The sequence below is a fragment of the Artemia franciscana genome, chromosome 13, assembly GCF_032884065.1.
Source record: "Artemia franciscana chromosome 13, ASM3288406v1, whole genome shotgun sequence".
In the NCBI taxonomy this organism is placed as follows: Eukaryota; Metazoa; Arthropoda; class Branchiopoda; order Anostraca; family Artemiidae; genus Artemia; species Artemia franciscana.
The window spans coordinates 13,723,990-13,743,730 of NC_088875.1; the positions used below are offsets into that span (position 1 = coordinate 13,723,990).

The window sequence follows — 19,741 nt, forward strand, 5'->3', positions numbered from 1 at the left end:
TCAAGTACCAAATTTTAACTAGAATCGGGTAAGAAGGGGGGGGGGGAGCTGGAGCAAATTTCCAAGTTAAGTGGCAATTACCAAATGAAAAATGGGCCATATAATAACATAAAGAAAAGATATATTGGAGAAACTGACCTGTTTCTGTGATGCTTGAATTATTTAGGCCCATCTTTCTCTTGACAAGATTTTTGAATTGTTAAATTTCAGCTGGGGGGCGGGGAGGGAGAGGAGTTGCCATCCCCCTGTCCTATAGCAAATTACGCTGGTGGGTTTGAAGGCAAGAATAAGGATATGACAGGCCCTTATTTGGTCTGTCCAACTGTAAAGCAAGAAACATGGGCTCTGAAAGCAACTGACATACCAGCCCTCAACACTTTTGACCATTCATGTCAAAGGAGAATCATTGGCGTCAAACTTGGTGATCAAGTCAGCAATGATGAACTCCACAAAATTCGCAATCAACATCATGATTTGACCACTATAATCAAAAAAAGAAGACTCTGATGGTTTGGCCATGCACTTTGCCTCCTACAGCACACTTTAGTCAATAAAGCCCTTAGATATACACCTCTTCCAGGATGGAAAAAGAAACATGGAGGGCAGAAGGAAGCATGGCTTACATGTATCAAGGCAGACTTAGAAACACTTTGTGGGTCCAAGAAGTATCGACAAAGATGGGATAAGTCTTGGTTCAAATTGATTGAGGTACTCACAAACAACCAAGACTCTTGGCTTAGCACCATGATGCAGCTATTGGATGCCAGAGAGTGTCGAGATGCTTGAATCCTGCTATAAGCACAGGTAAGTAAGTAATGTAATTTCCTCCAAGAGCAGTAACTGAATTATCAAGGAGCATGAAAAAGGCATCATGTGATATATTAACTTTTATGCAAGGTTGATTATGTTGAAAACTTGGAAACTACAAATTTACTGGGGGTTCTTAGTAAAAGACCTGTGTACTGGAATAGTTTTCCTTAAGGAGTGATATAGCCTAGGCCTAGGACAATTAGCGTAACTATTTTAAAAGGGTTTAAAGTAGTTTTCAGAAATTTATATTGCTTTCTTCTGTAGTGTCTGAATGCAGTAATGGTGCTGCATTTTTACTCTATCTTGTTTTTTGCTGCAAATTTTAATAATATTTTTTGTTGGTGAGATATTATCTGCGATATCTACGTCGGAAAAATTCGTTTGGAATGCGATACTGAACTTTTCAAATCGTGCTCGAAAAGCTGGAAGTAAGAGTGATGAGATAAGTCGTACAGCATGCGAATAGGATGATATAATTAAGGCTAAAGAGATACTGTGGTCTTATACTGACTACACCAATAGAGTGTCAATTAAAAAAAGTGCCAAAGACAGAATTAACGAGATGTTAAAGGTACTTGAACTTTGTGAGCAATGTAACGTTGAGCTGCCAGTCTATGTGATAGTTGAACCTGACGAAGTCCATATCTGTCCTGGTGACATAGCAGCGCTAGTCACCAGAAAAGCTAGAGAGGTTTGTGATAAACTAGACAATTTCATCAAATAGGACCCTCCCGCCCCCTCGATTGTTCCTACAGTTACTGAAACAAAGCCCTCATATGCAGTGGTACTTAAAAATTTGTCCTCGTTTTGCAAAAAAACGTTTTGCAAAAAATTTGTGGCAGAGAGTGCTCTAAAATTGTCGAGGTTCAGCCTGGAAAAGATAATTGGCGAGTTGTAACAGCTAGCAAGGCTGACGCAGAAACTCTTGTCGGGGTTTTTCAGAACGGCGATAAATCTCTTTCTGTAACAATCAGGAGACCCTCTCACTTCAGTATTGCTCAATTTGTCCCCAGCAATATAAATCACGATGAACATTGCGCACTGATTCCAAAATGTGTCAGTACAAACCAGATTGGCAATATCAGCTCGTTTCGACTGAAATTTAAAACCAAAGTTGACCTTATGAATGCCATAAGAATCCCCCAGTCATATAGACTATGAGAGGATAAAAATAGCTGAGTACCTCACCCTCCTGGTGAGATGTTCCAAGTGTCAAGCTTATGGGCATATATCCAATAGCTCCTAAAATGAAGCTATTTGCGCAGTCTGTGGTGACCATGGCTCCAAAATATCTCCTTGTCAAAGGCCCAAAAAAATATGCATTGTGCAAATCACAGGATCATCCCTGTTACAGCTTAAAATGACTAGTCGCCCAAAAAATTTTAAGTAAAGTTAAGTCAGCATAATGGCTCGAGCCTTAAGTCTCTTATCATGGAATATCAATGACAAAGTGAACTTTTCCTTCCTGAACTTTTAAGTAAAAAAGAAATATTTCTTTCTGCAAGAACATTTTTTATAAGTTGAAAAGGAAAATCTACTCAGCATTTCATAGAATTCTTATCTCTTATTTCACCCAGAGAAAATGAACGAGTGCCACGGCCGGCCTGCAAAAGGCTAGCGATTTTTGTGAAGATAGTTTTAAAGCTCCTAAACACTCGAGTTTTGACCGCAGGAGACTTCAATTGTGACTTAACAGACCGTTCATCTCCAAGAACCTAACTCCTTCTAAATTCCCTCCCCCCTTTCTACTCAGTTGCTGTCCAAACAGAAACTTTCACGCCTATTGGTGTCCTGTCAGCGACTTCTAACCTTGATCTCTTCATTGCATATTTTCCCTGTGAAACTGTTGAGGTAATTAGTGATGGCTTTTATTCAGATCACCTTGCAATAAAGTTGAAAATAAATGCTTTGTTTAATGCCTCTAAACAGCCAGATAAAAAGCGGTTTTATATAAAACACGGGAAAAAAGTTAACCACGAGAGGTTTGATTTTGAATACAACAGAATATTAAATCAAACAAAGATGTTCTTTCATCCGTTGTGCACGTGCTCGGACCTCAGTGAAAAAGAAATAACCATTGGGCTTACCATATATCAAGCAGAAATTAACCATGCATTAAAGTGTGCTGGAGCTTCAGCTGTCCCGTGCAAGCGTGTTAAGAGAGGCTCTCAAGTTTAGGGCAGGTCAGAAAACCCCTCCCGTAAAACCGCGTGTGAATCTTCTAAAATTTGGCTGTGGAAGGATTGCGGCAGGCCGAAGACTGGGCTACGGCTAAGACTCGGCTACTTTCTAAATGTTTTTTTTATTATAATGTGTCAAAAAAACATAAGGCTGATCTTACTAAGAAAAATGCTCATAAAATTGCAGAGAACCCTTCAAAGCTCTGGAAAAAATTTGAACTCCCTTGTGAACACATTCGTGCAAATAATATTCATGAGCCTGAGTGGATAAACTACTATAAGAATGAGTTTTCTTCTCCTGATCCTGCTCTTGAATCAAAATTTGAGAAAGAATTAAGTGCTTGTCTGAAAAAACACGAATCTTCAACATTTATAATTAAGCCAAATGATGTATGGTTTTATTGTAAAAAACTAAAGAAAAGAAGTTCCGCGGGAGTTGATAGAATTACTGCCAGAGATTTTGATTATACATGTACTTTTCTTTTTTATCATTTATCTCAACTTTTTCAAATGTCTATTGAAAACGTAGTTGTTCCTTATCAATTTACAGTTGGTCAAATAACCCCAGTCCCAAAAAAGTCAAAAAGCATTTTACAGCGTGTAATTTGTTCTGACCTATAACAGTTTCTTGTACAACTTTTAAATTATTTGAGTCAGTTATTTCAGATAAAATTGTTTCTAAATGTTATGTCCTACCCCAACAGTTTGGTTACCAAAAAGGTATTAGCTGTGAGCATGCCCTTTTCGCTTTAACGAATGTTCTTGCTGATGCAAAAAGAAGTAGATCCCATATTATCCTTTGTGCTTTATGCTTTAGATGTTGCTCGAGCTTTCGACTCTTGCATTTTTCCAAAGTTTTACTTGAAATATATAAAAGGGGGGTAAACTTTTATTTAGTAAAATGTCTTCTGTATATGTGCCATCATCTTAGGGCACGGTTTAAAGGGATCTTCCCTTTTTGATATTTTTAAAGGAGTCGGTCAAGGTGGCCTTACCTCACCGTATTTATTTAATAACTCTGTTTTACACGCCCACAATTCTGTTAATTTTAGTTGTATTTAACGTGGATTTAATTTGTCATTAATGACTTGTTGCAGATTTGGTTTTGAATTTAAGCAGTGCTTTTAGTGGATGTGAAAACGTGTTTCACTAGCTTCAAAATGAATATATAGATATTGGAATTTCTTTCAATGTAGAAAAACTGGTGTTGTAGCTTTCAATATTTCAGAAACAAATGACCCTACCTTTTTATGTTTAGCTAATGCTCAAGTCCCCCTTTTTCCAAAAATTAGTTTACCTTGGAATGCCTATTGGAACAAGTATGAAAGAAACTGTGAAATTATTTCTTGAAAAATTGAAGAAAAACCAAGAATTGCTTATGCTTCAAATGTATCTAATATTAAACACATAGATAAATTAAATCTTGCAAGAATTTATAATAGCCTAGTTGCACCTCATCTCCTTTCTCTTTGTCCAGTTTTTTAGCAAACCTCAGAAACTATCTGTTCATAGAGTATTTTTTCTTTCTGCTAAATTCCTTCTCAGTTACCCTCCTTGGACTAGAAATAGTTACTTAATGAATAAACTCCGCCTAGTTTCGCCTATATGTGTTACAGATAAAAGACTAATGATATTCGTTCTTCTATGTTGACAGTGTCTCATCCTTGGTCAGCATTATTTATTTGATTGTCAGTTGCTGTTGATTACCTTTTCTTATTACTCCATCTTAAGGGTGTTTTGCCCTCTTTTTGTAAATGATGGGTTATAGCGTGTTGACGCCGGTGTTAACACGTGTTCTTTTTGATTGTGGGAAATACTAATTTTTAAATAAGGATCACAAAACAGATTTGGAGAATTTCAGTGACATTCTGTCTAGAGATAAATCAGTGAGTTACATTGACAGTTATACCTTCTCTATAGTTTCACTCACAGACTCATATACGAAAAAATTCCTTGAAATCAGTATGGCGGCGAGCAGTGTTGCCAATGCGCGACACTAGTTCTGGGAGAGTGTCATCATAGTAGGGTCTAAATAAATAGTAGCCAAATGGGTGGAGCATCTAAACGAGCTCGTTAGTCACCAAAAGGGCGTCGATAAATGTGCAGCATGTGATGCCAATTTAGCCAATGATAGCTGCGCACTACTCTGTGATGGTTGTGAAATGTGGTTGTGTGTAGAGTGCCAGGACATGTCGAAATCAGAATAAGAACTTTTTAAAAAAATGAGTCGTCACCTGGGGTTTACACAGTACTGTCCCATTTGCAAACAAAAATATCAGGAAAATACTCCTGAGGTTATTAGGAAGATTGTAAATGAATCTATCACTAAATTCAAAAAGATTTGCAAAACAAGCTGGAACTCAAATTTCAAGCTCTACTGAAACCAGTTGATGAAAAATCTCGAAATTAGAAGCAAAAATTGCGGATAAGTGCTAAAAGGGCGAAGTAAAAGTCATAGTTATGAAGGAAATTTCAAAAGTGAAGGGAAGTCTATGTGAAGATCCCTTAAGCACCCAAGTAAAAGCCTCTACATATTCAACTCAAGCAGTGCAACGTGAACTCTGTGATATAATACAAAAACAGAAAAACCTTATATTGTTTGGATTAGAAGAAAAAGGGATGACAAGTCAGAACTCCAGGATGAAGCTAATCTTCAGTTCATTAATACTGAAATGATGCAGAGCGGTTCAGTTAAATGTTCTTTTTTGGTGTGGTTGGGTTGTAAGCAAGCTAACAGAAATAGACCAGTTAAGTTAATATTTATGTCACCAAAAGACCATGATTCAGCCATCTTCTTTCTTACCAACATAGAAACTGATCTTAAGGAAAAAATTCCATATTTTCGGACTGGACATGACATGAGTGATGCTGAGCTGGCAATGAAAAAAAGTATGCTGCATTGAAATAACAACAGAAGGAAAAGATTGATGCTGGTGAGGTTGATTGGGGGATTAAGACTTGCAGGAGGGAGCTGGAATTAGTTCAAAAACAGCAGCCTTTTCGTCCCCAAGCCGAATTTGAAACGTCATAGTGATCCACTTTTGGTACTTTACACTAATGCAGATTGTCTCTCCGCAAAATGGGCAGTTTAGTAAGTTAGTTAATGAATAGAAGCCACAGGTAGTCGCTGTTACAGAAGTTTTACCAAAACATTTCAGGGATCCATCTATTTTTGCTCAGCAGTACCACGTTATAGTTTAGTGTTTAACAAAACACCTAAAAGGGGGATCTGTGTTTACATTCAAGAATCTATAAGGTTTTCTGCAGTAATTGATCCATTAGTAGATTCAATGTCAGAATGTGTTTGGATTAATATCAAGCTACCTCCTTGAAGTAGTTATATGGGTATTACTGTTTTTTATTGGAGTCCTACATCCAGTCTTAGAAGCCCTATTAACAATGCTAATACTCTTGCGTGCTATGTATAGATTGATGTGTCTTTAGTACAAGTCAGCCAAGTCTGTCTTATGAACAGAAGTTTCTAGATAGAGTGGATGATCTTTGCTTGTACCAGCATATTGATATGCCAACTCAAACAAGAATGGATGCTGCCCCATCTATTTTGGAACTTGTTATTTCTGAAACTGTAGATGATAGATTTTACATCACAGATTTTAGACACCTTTAGGCAAAAGTAATCAAGTTGTCCTTGAGATTTATATGAATACTAATATTCACAGAGAAGGGGTTGACACTTTGAGGTATGATTATTTTAATGCAGATTACAAATCAATGAAGAATTTTATTTTGTCTCTTAATATTATGTATGAGCTAAAAATTAGTCAGGTGTCTCAAGATTTAGCTTTTGAATTTCTGAAAGAAGTTTTAAAGTGGTGTAGAGAGAAATTTATTCCATTAGTGAGTAGATGTTCTGACCACAGAAGAAAGCCTAAGCTTCCACGTCAAGTACTCCAAGTAATTCCTAAAAAAAAAACAATCTTTGGCAGTCATGTATTGAATCACAAAATAACAAAAATAAGCCCCAACAGTCACAAAGACAACAGCAACATAATGATAAATGGTCTGTATACACAAGAGCAAGAAATAGGGTTACTAAGCTTTTTAGAGCCAATCATGAAGAGGTCAAGATGCTTATCATTCAATCTAGTATTACATCACCAAAAATACATTGGAAGTATGTAAATAGAAATAAACCAAACCTGCCACCCTCTATATCAACATTCACACATCCAACTACATAATTTAACAGTTGATAATGATTTTGAAAAGGCCCACATTTTTAATGAGACTTTTGCTTCTGTTTTTGTTAAGCTAAAACCAATACCTTCATATTTGAAATCACCAGAAACCACAAAAATCTTTAATGATTAAGATTTTTCAATAATTGAACTGTTTAATATTCTTGAAAAATACAGTTACTATCACACAATCTGCCAACACCATTACAAACTGGGCCCTCCCAAATCAAATAAGAAAATAGGGCAATGTTCATTTTCCAGTAGGGTTGTTTCACCTTGGAATAGTCTACCCACTGAAGTTGTGGAAGCTCAGAATGTGCAGATATTTAAATGATCTTTAGTGGAGACACCTTTCTATTTGGGAGTTTTGATGTTTAGTTATTAGTTATAAGTTGATGTTTTGGTTATGAGTTTTTGAGTTTTGAATAAGAGTTGCTTTTTTTCTTCTAATAATTATAAGTGTTGCTAATTAGCTTATTTCTTGTTTTTTGTCTATAGTGACAAGCATTATTGCTTACCATTTGATGTATTAATAAATAAATTGAATTATTTGGGTATTTGCCAACCATAGCTGGTAAATTAGCCATTATGTTTGTTTTAACTAATTACAGAATATTTGAAAGTATAGTCCTAAGCTAGTTAGTTCTACAAATTGGAATTTGGACATTTAGGTTACATTAAAGGAAAATTCAGGTAAAACTCAAGATAAGCTACATTTTGCTATCTTGAAAAGTGGTAAGGTTAGGAAAATCAAACTTTCAGTATGGTAATGAACCCAAGGCCAAAAACACACTCCAGGAAAGTATTGCCAAGCTACTATGTTTACCCTCTTCCAATTGCTATGTCTTAGAAATTTGCCTACTTGACAGGTCTATACCTTAAATCTAAGCTTGGAGCCAATATAAGGATTTTCTATTGTTGTACTGCTCTATTTTGACTTCTGTAGGCTGTTTGATGCAGTTGCTTACTAAATTTGGGTTGAGGACTCAACAGCTTGCTGTAGATTCTTTGTCAAGATTTTGCTTGAATGCACCTGTTGAATCAGCAGCCACTGAGTTTATTTACTTAACCTGTTTCCTTGTATGAAGCTAATGCCCTAGGATTATACCAAATATTTTGAAAGGTCATCAAAGGTCAATGCCTTCTAGAGAGAGAAGGAGTGGAGGTAGATACTTCAAATACCTTCCAGAGACAAGCTTTAATCTGTAGATCTATCCAAGAAAGTTTCAATTTCCTACCCTAATTACTTTCCAAGATAGAAAAAAGTAACTTGTATAAAATTTTACTAGAATCAATCAGTTAAGGTTTATATTAACAGACTATTCAGGTAGCTAAGAAATAAACTTACCTCTATAGTAAGAATTGCATGATGAATCCAAATTTAACATGCATTTACATTGGAAATGAACTTCAACCCAACCCCTATATCTACCAATTCAAGGTGTATATTTGCACATTAAGGGAGGGGGTTAAAGCTCAACTTAAGCCTACCTCTATAGTCAGTATAGCATTCTGAATCCAAATTTAACATTCTGCATCAGAGATGAGCTTTACCCCTACCCCCTAATGTGCAAAAATGGGTAAAATTCTAGTTGAGTGACTTCTTGCTATCTCAGAAAGGGGTTGGGTTAGGAAAATGAAACTTTCAGGGATAGGTCTACAGGCTAAAGTATATCCTGGGAAGGTATTTTAAAGTACCCATTTCCACTCCTTTTTCCTCTAGAGAGCCCTGAAATTTGTCTACATGACATGTCTATACCTATTGAAATTTTGACAAAACAACATTTTAGCCTACCTTAATTTTCAGTGACTAGTTGCTTTTTCTCTGCCTTTAGTTCTGAAAATGCAATTCTTGTTATTTGAGTAGAATTCTGAGCCATACAAATATTTTTTTTTTCAAAATTTAGGAAATGTATTTGCATATCTTTAAAACCTTATAAATTGGGATTGAGCAAAGTTGTGAAGCTGAAAACAATTTTGTTTTACTTCATTCAAGCAGAAAATCCATTTTGCAAGGTTTCACTTTTAAAACACGCATATTTTTGAAGATCATCAAAGGTCAGGGTCCTCTAGAGGGAGAAGGAGTGGGGGTAGGTACTTCAAAATATCTTCCTGGGACATACTTTAGCCTGTAGACCCATTCCTGAAGTTTTATTTTCCTAACCTAACCCCTTTCTGAGATAACAAGAAGTTAATCAACTAGAATTTTACCCAAAAATTTATCCTGAATTGGGAATATACCCTGAACTGGTACATATAGGGGTGGGGGGGTAAAGTTCATTTCCAAAGCAAATGCATGTTAAATTTAGATTCATGATGTAATTCAGACTAGAGGTAATTTTGCTTCTTAGCTACCTGAATGTTCCGTTAATACAAACCTAACCCAATTAATCATATAATAATTTGTTGGTTAAGTTCTAGTTGCTACTAACCTGACAGGTTTGTTCCATAGTAGAAATAGAAACAGTTTTTCAAAATTTGAATTGTTTATGATATATTACCATCTACTTTTAATTTTCTATTACATTGGCCATCTACTTTAGAAATGTCAGTGAATTTTAAAACGTTGTAAAATTTAATTTTAGGAAGAAATAAACGCAAAGTTTCAAATGGACGTGGAAAATGCTAAAATTCTTGTGGTTGGAGCTGGTGGCATTGGCTGTGAGCTGCTCAAAAACCTCGCTCTTAGTGGATTTCGTGATATAGAAATAGTAAGTCATGCCAATGAGTCCGGTTACTCTAAAGCCAGACAATAAACGTTATAGTAGCCTAGGGCGTTGGCCACAGTTAATGGTCAGATAATGTGCAAGCCTTGTGTTACAGTTAATGATGTTAGTAGGCTTTCAGGAATTAGGAAAATAGTAAGGGAAACCTAATTAATTTGAAACAATCATAGGCCAGCTCACCAAGTCTTAAATTGTATTTCTTGACTTTATTTTCCCCTCTCCCTGTGTAAATTTGCATTTGATAATATAATTTAGCCAGAAAAAAGTGTGTTAAATGTTTACTTTCATTCCAAGTGCATATTAATGTATAGCCTATAGCTAGATACTGATGATCACATATGCATTGTGTTTCTTTAGCAATATTAGAGAAGTGCATCTATTTTTTAGGTTTCTAAAATTCCCCTCCAATTAGACTAAAAATGCATAAAATGGGCTTGCTTACAGGTAACATCACCTATAGAGTGAAGCATATTAGTCCAAAAGCCTCACAGGCAGTAGGGCAAGGTCTGTATTGTATATTTTTTAAATAAACCTCTTTTTTTAAGTTTTATCACTCTTTTTTGAATAAATATGGAATAAAGACCTTACCCTGCTGCCTGTAGCGCTCATGGACTAATACACTTTGCTCTATAGGTAATGTTACCTGTAAGCAAGCCCACTTTATGCATTTTTAGTTTGCCCCATAGAGGAGGAGGGTCAACCAGAAATGGATACACTTCTAGAATTAGCATTTTTAAGTGCTCTAAACTGTTTTGCTGTTTTGCAGCATAGTTTCCAGTTTAGAGCACTTGGAACAAGACTGAACATTTACCCTAGGTTGGCCTCAGAACAAAAATAAACATTTACTTAAAGTATATACATCATTTTACCCCTTTTATTACATTCTTTCATTATTTGGTTATTGCAATAAGGGAGATTAGGCTACATTTTGAGCCCTTAAGGGGTTCAAAACAACCCATAGTAACAAAAAGTTCAAAAATATAGGTACGCCTATTTCTAAAAGTGTCTGTCAATTGAGAAAAAATTGCTATTTGTTGGTGACTTAGGAATGGTAATTAACATTGTTTTTTTTAGTCTAGTCTCAATAGTAGATCTTAAATGATAATTTAAAAACATAAGTATTTTTTTAGACTTTTGCTTACTATAGACTGTTTTGCCTTTTGGGGCTCCATTAAGGACTCAAAATGTAATTTCCCCCAAATACAGTTACTCAATTATGAAAGAGAATGAAAAAGGGCATCAAGTAACATATTCTCTGTCATAATAGCTAAATTATATTGCAAGTTGCAAATTTATCTCTCCTAGAATGGACAAATGTACATCTGTTATGTAGTATGGTATAAAAAAAAACAGTATCCAATTGAGCAAAATTATGTAAAGCTAAAACTCACACCTTGTTACCAAAGAAGAATAGAGAAGAATTGTATATGTCAACAAATAGCTAAAAATCTAAACTATGTATCAATACAGTTATTTTTAAAATAATTTAGTATCAAACACTTGAAATTATTAGTTTATTAACTTACCTACAAGGACCTATTTTTGGAAATACCTATTATCCTATTATGTCCTTTCAGTGTTTCAGTTTTATTCACATAATAACAGAAAACTGATTTTCTTCTGATTCTAAAAATTAACTTTTATTGCTTAGTATTTATTCTATAAATTATAAATATTAACTTTTTTTTTTTTCTTTTTAATTGTTTCTCAAAATAGGGATCCCATTTTTGATTTATGCCAACAAATTATTGGTGAAAATTCAAGAAAAAAGGGCTCTTTTTACCACCCTCCCATTGCATCATTCTGTTGTAAAATTGGGGTGGTCCAAACCCATTTTTATTTTTCCAGAATGCTGAAGTAAAGTAGTCTTTCCCAAAAAGAGGCACCCTAACTACTATGGCATCTTTTACAATATCTTTGGACTATCTTTTGAACAAAAGGACTAGCTCAAAGTTTTGATCAGTTAAATTTAGGAGAAAGAGGGCATGGGGGATATGGGGGTAGTTGCCATCTGATCACTTTTTACTCTTTAAAAGGGCACTAGGACTTCTAATTTTTAATCAAAAGAACCCTCTCCAAAATTTATATGATTATGCCTTAAATATGTTTTTATGTTTGTAAGTCATGTCTGTAGAGGCTGTTTCTTTTCTTTTTTATGTCACTAGTTTCTTCCCCCTTTGCCTGCTGTGATTTTGACTGTAAAAAAAAAAAAAAAAACAACATTAGAATGTTTTAGAATCAGCCTTGATTTCAAAGCTAGTAGAGAGATTACAAGTCAAGTCTCTAAGTTTTTTATACCTCATACAGAATTTGGTTTTTGCAGTTTATACCCTTGATCAGCTTGTCCCATCATCTGCTTTTGTATTTTTGCCTCATAGTCACAGTTGGCAGGGCTTTTAGACATTGGACAGGCTTTTATGGATTATAAGCAGTCACTTTGCCAAGGAAAACATTTTTGAAAAAGTTCCATTACTGGTCATGTGTCTTATAAAATGTTTATCTTTTAAGGTATTGCAGAGATCAGTGCTGACCATATCAAAGTTTGTTTCTCTTATTGATATTATGATTCTTAGCTTTCAAGAATAGGACTTTGAGTTTAATGATAAAAGCATGTGATTACTTTTTTCAATATGAAGTAAACATGTTGCAAAGGGGTGAGTTTCTGGTGTCTTGAGAAAGACGAAATCAAGAAGATTTAGTTCATCATTATCCTTCATTTGTGTTTGCTTGTGAACAATCTTTTGAAAGGATCATTCCACAGAAGATAACCACACTTTTATTCCCACTATTGTGAATTTTGACCAACTATTGACCATTATTGTGGATTTTGTGGCTGTTTTACTACCTGATATTTATTCCTTGTACCATTAATAGTTAAAAAAAAAAAAAAATAATAACACAAAAACGAAAAGAAAAACTCATTGCATAATACTGTCCAATACTTATTTGTTACAAATGATATTCTTGTCTCCTTTCTATGTCCACTGTTTTTATGTTAGTTCAGGTTCTTTTCTTCTCAATTTCATTTTTTCCTGTTAGTTAAGGCTTCAGGATATGAAGCCTAAATATTCAGACTTCTGTTCCTCTATTATTAACAAAAAATTATCTTTTCTTGTTAATTATCCAATGCTTATTGAAAAATTATACCTTTTTTGTATTTTATGTAAATGAAAAAACAGCATAGTGCAAGAGATTATTTGCTATGAAGGAAACTTCAAACTTATTTTGAAAGAGGGGCTTCTCCTTCATCCTTCCTGTGGAAGGGTGGTAAATATTTGGACTTATGTTGCTGTATTATTAATGAAAAAAGTTCATTATTTTAACTATCCATTGTCTTACCAAAAAACTATGCATGTTTTTCTGAATTTTCATTTTCATTGTAAATGGTAAGAAAGATTAGTTGAAGACATTTTTGCTTGAACTAAATATCAAACTTCACTTGAAGAGGGACCTCTCCTTCACCCTCCATAGTGGGAGGCAGGGAGGGTTTCTTCTCCCCCTCACTAGGGGAGGGGAGAAGAAATCCATAAAATGTCTTTTATGCCTTGCTTGGATTTCTACAAGTAGGCTCAAAATTTAGATTAGAAGCAAGCAAAATTTTCAAAGCTAATTAAAACAGCTAAACTGAGTGCTGCCAAAAATTACTAGTAAATCTAAGCAAAAAGTATTGATGGTTTTCTCATTTTATGTTTTGTGTCCTAGCTTGTTCAATTTGTGAAATTTTGGGGGATCTTAGCAAGGGATTAGCACCACTTCTAGAAAATTTGTTTCAAGCTTGGCTTGTTTTTGGTTAAGTTAAGCTCTGTCTTAGTTATGGCTTTTTCAAGCAAAGTTGGCTAAGTAAAAATAGCTTTTTGTTCATTGAAAACTAGACTTTTATGAAAAAAAAACACGTCCAATGCACCAGATCAGCCTTATTGAGCCTTAAAAAGTACCAATGGAGACCAGGGCTACCTGAAAAAGTAAAAATGAAAAGATGGGCAACTTTGCCTCAAAAACCTATAATGAAGACACAGCCTTAGGGCATAAATTGTTTTAGCTTGCACAAGTTAAAATGCTAACATGTGTAGCACCAAGTCAATCAGCAGCTTAGACATCGTTTTCACAATCATTGTTCACAAAGCATTGTGAGGGATATGAACCCAATAAATGCCTCCAACCAGGCGGATTTAGATTGCTTGCCTAATTCCATTTTACACAAAATACAGAGTCCTAATGGTTTCTATTAAAATATGTCTTAAGAATTGGCCACTGTTATAATATGGGCCCCTTGTCCTTTGGGCTTTGTGAGTCATCCATCTCCTTCCTTGGAGATTTTTTTTTTACTTTTAAACATTTTCATTGAAATCATCATGTTGAGACTTTGATCTAGTGCTATAGGAGTGTCCAGGGCACAAGAGAAGGCTTATTATCTTCTATTTAATCTTACCTCTCGAAAGAAGTGCTGGAACTTTCAATACCTGTCAAATGAGACTCCTACTAATTCTCTACAACTACTTGCTCTGAAGTAAGTGACTGAGGACAACAAAACAAATATAATAATACATCACAAATGTGTGATAAATTTGGTTATATAACATTAAATTCTAGAATAGCGTTTTCTGGTTAAAATGCCTAAATCTTGCCAGAAAATAAACACATGCAAGATATCTATGTCAAAGCTAGTCTATTTCTTTATCTCTCAAATTATCTTTTTTTTTTTTTTTTTTTTTTTTTTTTTTTTGCACTGCTGCTGGGTCAGTGCTGCCAATTCCTCAAAGACACTCTAAATTATCTGGTTAAATCATATTTCTGAAGTTGTGAGATGTCTGATCTAAAAATCAATAAATAATCACAAAAACATTGCTTCTTCTTACCTGTAAATTAATTCATTTAAGGCAATGAACTATTTACCCAATGATTTTAGCTATTGACGTTTTCTTTGTAACTGTTTTTACAGGCTGGAAGACTTTTTTCATATGTCTGCACATACCATTATTGCTCTTCTATTTTTGTTACAACATTTTTTTTCTTCATATCTTTTATTGTTTTAGATTGATCTGGACACAATTGATGTTAGTAACCTCAACCGCCAGTTTTTGTTTAGAAAAGAACATGTTGGAAAGCCTAAGTCAGTGATTGCCCGTTCATCTATTCTAGAACTAAAGCCAGATATAAAGGTTACTGCTTATCACAATAGTATTATGAGGTAAGACTAAGCCAAGCTCTCATATCTTTACATTTGAGCTTTGATAGTTATATAACAGTGGGAGTTTTATTAAGAAAGGAAAAGAAAATAATGCATCAATTGAAATCCCCAGAGGCTATGGCTTGTAGGGGACTAAATATCAAATAACTTCAACAGAAACAATTTAATTGGAATAAAGATAAAAAGAAGATTTAGCCAGCCTCAAACACATAAACGCGCTGCCAACCATTGCAAAAATAACAGAAATTAACAACTTCAGATGGATTAGCAGTCTGCATCTTCTAAATTTGAGGCCCAATAATGCTAAATCTTGGTCTAATAGTTATGATCAACAACATATGTTTCAAATGACGCCTTCAAGTTTCATAATTATAAATAGATGGCCCTGTGGTGGCGCAGTGGATTTGACCTTAGCTTGGTAATACGGGACCCAGAGATCGAATCACGCTGCAGGAATGCACTGCAGGGCCAATGCAGGGACCGTAGTAGTCAAGAAGCGTTGTTAATTCTTAAATAAATGAAAATTATAAATAGGTGATGATCATGGGGAAAGTAAAGAAAAAACAGAGACAATAATTTATGTTGAAAATAATACATACATAAGCAATATAAAATTTACAAATTTGTGCAAATAAGATATAAAAAGTTTATTGTAACAGTGCCTTGCTGTTTCATTCCAGCTATCACTAGTCAATACTCATATATTCATATTATCAAAACAGTTGTATAGTCAAAACCCAAAGAGGAACAAGGTAATATACAAAAGTTTCTAACCAAGACAAACAACAATATAACCAATTCACAAATGGGCCAATAAGAATCACAACATTCTTAGTATATTGTCAGGAAAATGTACTTAAATTTTTATTTAATGCCAACACTCCTTGCTAATTTACTACTTAGACATTAATAGGATCTTTTAAACTCTACGATTCCTCAGTAAACCTTAAACTAATCTCAGAATGTTTCTATACCATTTGTGCAATTATATTTAAGTTAAGTTGTAGTATAAAGGGTAACAATGGACATGATATCATTATCAAAAATAAATTAATAAAGATATAAGCATTTTGCAATTGTTTAGAGTCTTATGCATTCCCACCCTCCAGTATTGCTTTGAGTAACCAATCGCTTTTCAGACAAACTTTGTTTGACTTTTTTTTAGAAAATAATAAAAGCAAGTGAACAAAAATTGAAGGGATAAGCTCAAGCATAAGAATCTGAATATATCTGAAAATTATTGCTCTTTCCAACAACTGGGCTTACTTCTTGAAAATCATTGACCTGGCTTAAAATACTTATCTTTACAATATTAAAGAAGGTTTGTTTGGTGAGTGATTCTCTGTCATCTGATAATTTCTTAAATATTTAACCTGAATCACAGGGGACGCCCTTAAATAAAGTTCAACCTTTTGTTTAATAATTTATCCATGACGTATTTTTTCTTTTTTTTTGGACATTGAAAGTGTCATTTTTTTCTGATAATTCACTTCGAATATTCATTTTTCTCATATGAATTACTTCATGTTTTAAAGCCAAGAACATGATCTCAAATATTCTGAAGGGTTAGTATAGTTATCAAAGCATTTGGTAACAGAGCACCTAGAATTCATGTCAGTAAGCTCTTGATTCTTTACCAAAGTGTCCCAAAAATGGCATGATAAACTATTTTTTTCTTGGTTTGTTGGCTATGGAGGTTATAGGGTTTTTTTGTGCGCAAAAAGGCCCATGACGGGCTAGAGCAAAAAATCCCTCCCCACAATTATTTTTTGGCCTTAACTTTCTGATCCAATAAACTTCGTCAAAAGAATATGTGATTTCAAGATGAACCCACAGATAAAAAAAAAAAAAATACCTTTTTTAAAAGTCAAGAACATGACATTTAGTGAGGTACACAAAAAAACTTCAGAACACATCCAAAACGTGTTTTTATGTATTTTTATTATGTTGTTTTTTTACTAGTCGGAAAACCTAAGGGGGGGGCCAAACCCCTAACCCCTCCCTTGAATATGGTCTTGGCATTTGCACACTTTTTGACCAAAATGTGTAAGATAGATGCAGTGGTGTTTGCCCCTATATAACCAACTTATAAGTTACTTTTTCATTTTTTAGCAAAGAATATGACGTCAAGTATTTTCAACAATTCACCATAGTGATGAATGCATTGGATAACAGAGCGGCAAGAAGCCATGTGAATAGAATCTGTTTGGCTGCTAAGGTTCCTCTCATAGAAAGTGGCTCAGCAGGCTATTTAGGTCAAGTTACAGTAAGTGCAAAATGCTTTACCTTGTTCATTTCTTAAATGGTATTAGTTTCCTTCCTAGATAAAACGAGTTTTGATGAGGAAGCAGAGAACACAGGCTTTCTTTTGGGAATATTGTTGACCTAAAAAGAGGTCTGTGTTTGTTCAAATTGATGTTTTTTAACTTGCCAAAATTTAAGCGTTTCAAATTGTGCATGTTCACTCAAAAAAATAGTTATTTTGTTCAAGTTTTATTTTAGATCATTTAAATTTGACAAAAAAAATGTAAAATATGGAAAGAAAGAAAAGAAAATAAAGCAGGAAAGAAAGAAAAGAGAAAAGAACCAAATTGCAAAATCGACAGAAAATAAATCTTTTTGTTAAAGAAAAGTCTAAAGTGACTGGACTACTTCCATTATTGATGCTAATCTGAAATGGAAGTTTAGAATTCTTAAATGGATTCAATTTCCTTCTTAGATAAAATGTGTACTGATGAGGAAGCAGAGAACACTGGCTTTCTTTTGGTGACATTGTTGGCCTGAAAAGAGGTCTATGTTCAGTCAAACTGATCTTTTTGAACTTACCAAGATTTAAGTGCTTCAAATTGTGTGTGATCACTGAAAAAATTAGCTATTAACTTATTATTTTGCTCAAGCATTATTTTAGGTCATTTAAATTTGACCAAATAAAACCATGTAAAATAGGGAAAGAAAGTAAATCAAGAAAGAAAGAAAAGAAAGTAAATCGGGAACGAAAGAAAAGAAAGTGAATCAGAAAAGAAAGAAAAGAAACAAATTGCAAAATCGACAAAAAATGAATCTTTTTTAAAGAAGAGTCTAAATTGACTGGACTACTTCCATTATTGATGCTAATCTGAACAAGTGGCTGAATAAGCGCATACATTTTTATAATTGTCTAATAATAAGGTGAGGCATCCAAAAACCAGCATAATTTCCATAGATTAGCTTAGGGTGGGAAATTTTATGATTGGGAGGTGTAACTTTCGAACAAAAGTTGTTTTATCTTTATGGTTTCCTTGAAGACCCATAGCACAAAACAAAAAGACGGACTAGAGAAAAAAATATACACAGCCCATTACAATAAACGCTAATTGAAACAGAGACACTGGTAAAGATAATAAAATAACTTAAAAGGGGAGAAAAACTTGAACAGTGTTAAAACGTAAAAATAACTTAGTTTAAATGATTTCACATTAAAATGCGAAATGCACTTATAAAGAAAATTAAGAGCCATTTAAAACTAAGACAGACACAAGTAAAGTCCTATAATAATTCCAACTTATTCCGACTTCTTCTAAGTTCTAACAGTCAATTCAAACGACCAGAGATTACTGTCAAAGAATAATTGAAAGCCACAGCGAACGGAAATTAAATAGATAATCAGATCAAACAGAAAGGCAATAGGTAGATAGATGATTAAAAATCTTAAAACAAGTAAAAATCAAAATTAATGCTCAAGTCAAACTGGAAACAAACAGAAGTTATACCACACAGTAGTTTGGCTACTGCCATTTCCCCTTCATACCTGTCAACTTTTTAAAGTGTGATATGTTATTTGCATTTTATTGAACTTTTTATTGAATTTTATTGAACAGTGTGGTTCAGTTTTTCAAAAAAACGACGAAAAAAAAAATCACTGATATTCAAGATGAATGGAAAGAACCAATGGAAATGAACATGATTTTTTTTTTCATCTGTATCAGTATCTGTCATATTCAGGCTTTAGATGATTTTTTACTTTAATTTATGTTTGGTATGGTTTCAATTATTGTTGACAGTATTTTCTGGTCATTTCAAGTTTGAATTGTTTATTTCTGCTTGTCGTAAGTTTTAATATGGCTTTTTACTTTTCTTTGAAAAATTTCTTTTTTGGAAATTGTTTTAAAAGTAATTCACTCTTTTGATAACCTGGATACGCATAGTGTCTTTTCATTTTGTTCAACATTCCCTGAAGTTTGACCCTAATATTCTCAGCCTTTTTGGAAACATTCAGGATCATACATCCCCCCCTTTCCCAATTAAAAATCCTATAAGTAAGTAATTGGCAAATAATGCAATGATTGTAAATCAATAATAGGAGATTGTTTCTGGTAATTCAAACAGTTATTTCCGTGCTCCTCTCCCAAGCACAATTTAAGGTAACCGAGAAACTCTTCATGTCCTATTACTTGGTCTTGTAACTTCATTCCTGATATATATAAAATACAAAGGACAACAAAATAAAATCATTTTATGCCTTGTTGAAGTTATAATAGGTCCAACGTTCCTGGAGACCGCTATTATCCAAGAGTTTTCTTTTGGCCTTTTCAAACGATTTTAGGGTAGTACCATTTTTTTTGTGCAGTCCCATGTTGAACCATAAAAATTAATGAGTGA

At 34.0% G+C, this 19,741-nt stretch overlaps 2 protein-coding genes across 2 annotated transcripts in view; one reads left to right on the forward strand and one right to left on the reverse strand.

The window, feature by feature from the left end:
* Positions 1-9,716, reverse strand: part of LOC136034553 (THO complex subunit 1-like) — a 64,203-nt gene extending 54,487 nt beyond the window's left edge. Inside the window, exon 1 of the mRNA XM_065715787.1 lies at positions 9,622-9,716. Within this exon, the coding sequence (XP_065571859.1) occupies positions 9,622-9,639 (18 nt within the window). The 5' untranslated portion in view covers positions 9,640-9,716. The remainder of the gene's footprint in view (positions 1-9,621) is intronic.
* A 32-nt stretch (positions 9,717-9,748) lies between these two features.
* The window catches only part of LOC136034554 (SUMO-activating enzyme subunit 2-like), a 48,875-nt gene continuing 38,882 nt past the window's right edge, over positions 9,749-19,741 (forward strand). The window contains exons 1-3 of the mRNA XM_065715788.1: positions 9,749-9,900; positions 14,949-15,103; positions 17,216-17,369. Of these exons, the coding sequence (XP_065571860.1) occupies positions 9,799-9,900; positions 14,949-15,103; positions 17,216-17,369 (411 nt within the window). The 5' untranslated portion in view covers positions 9,749-9,798. The remainder of the gene's footprint in view (positions 9,901-14,948; positions 15,104-17,215; positions 17,370-19,741) is intronic.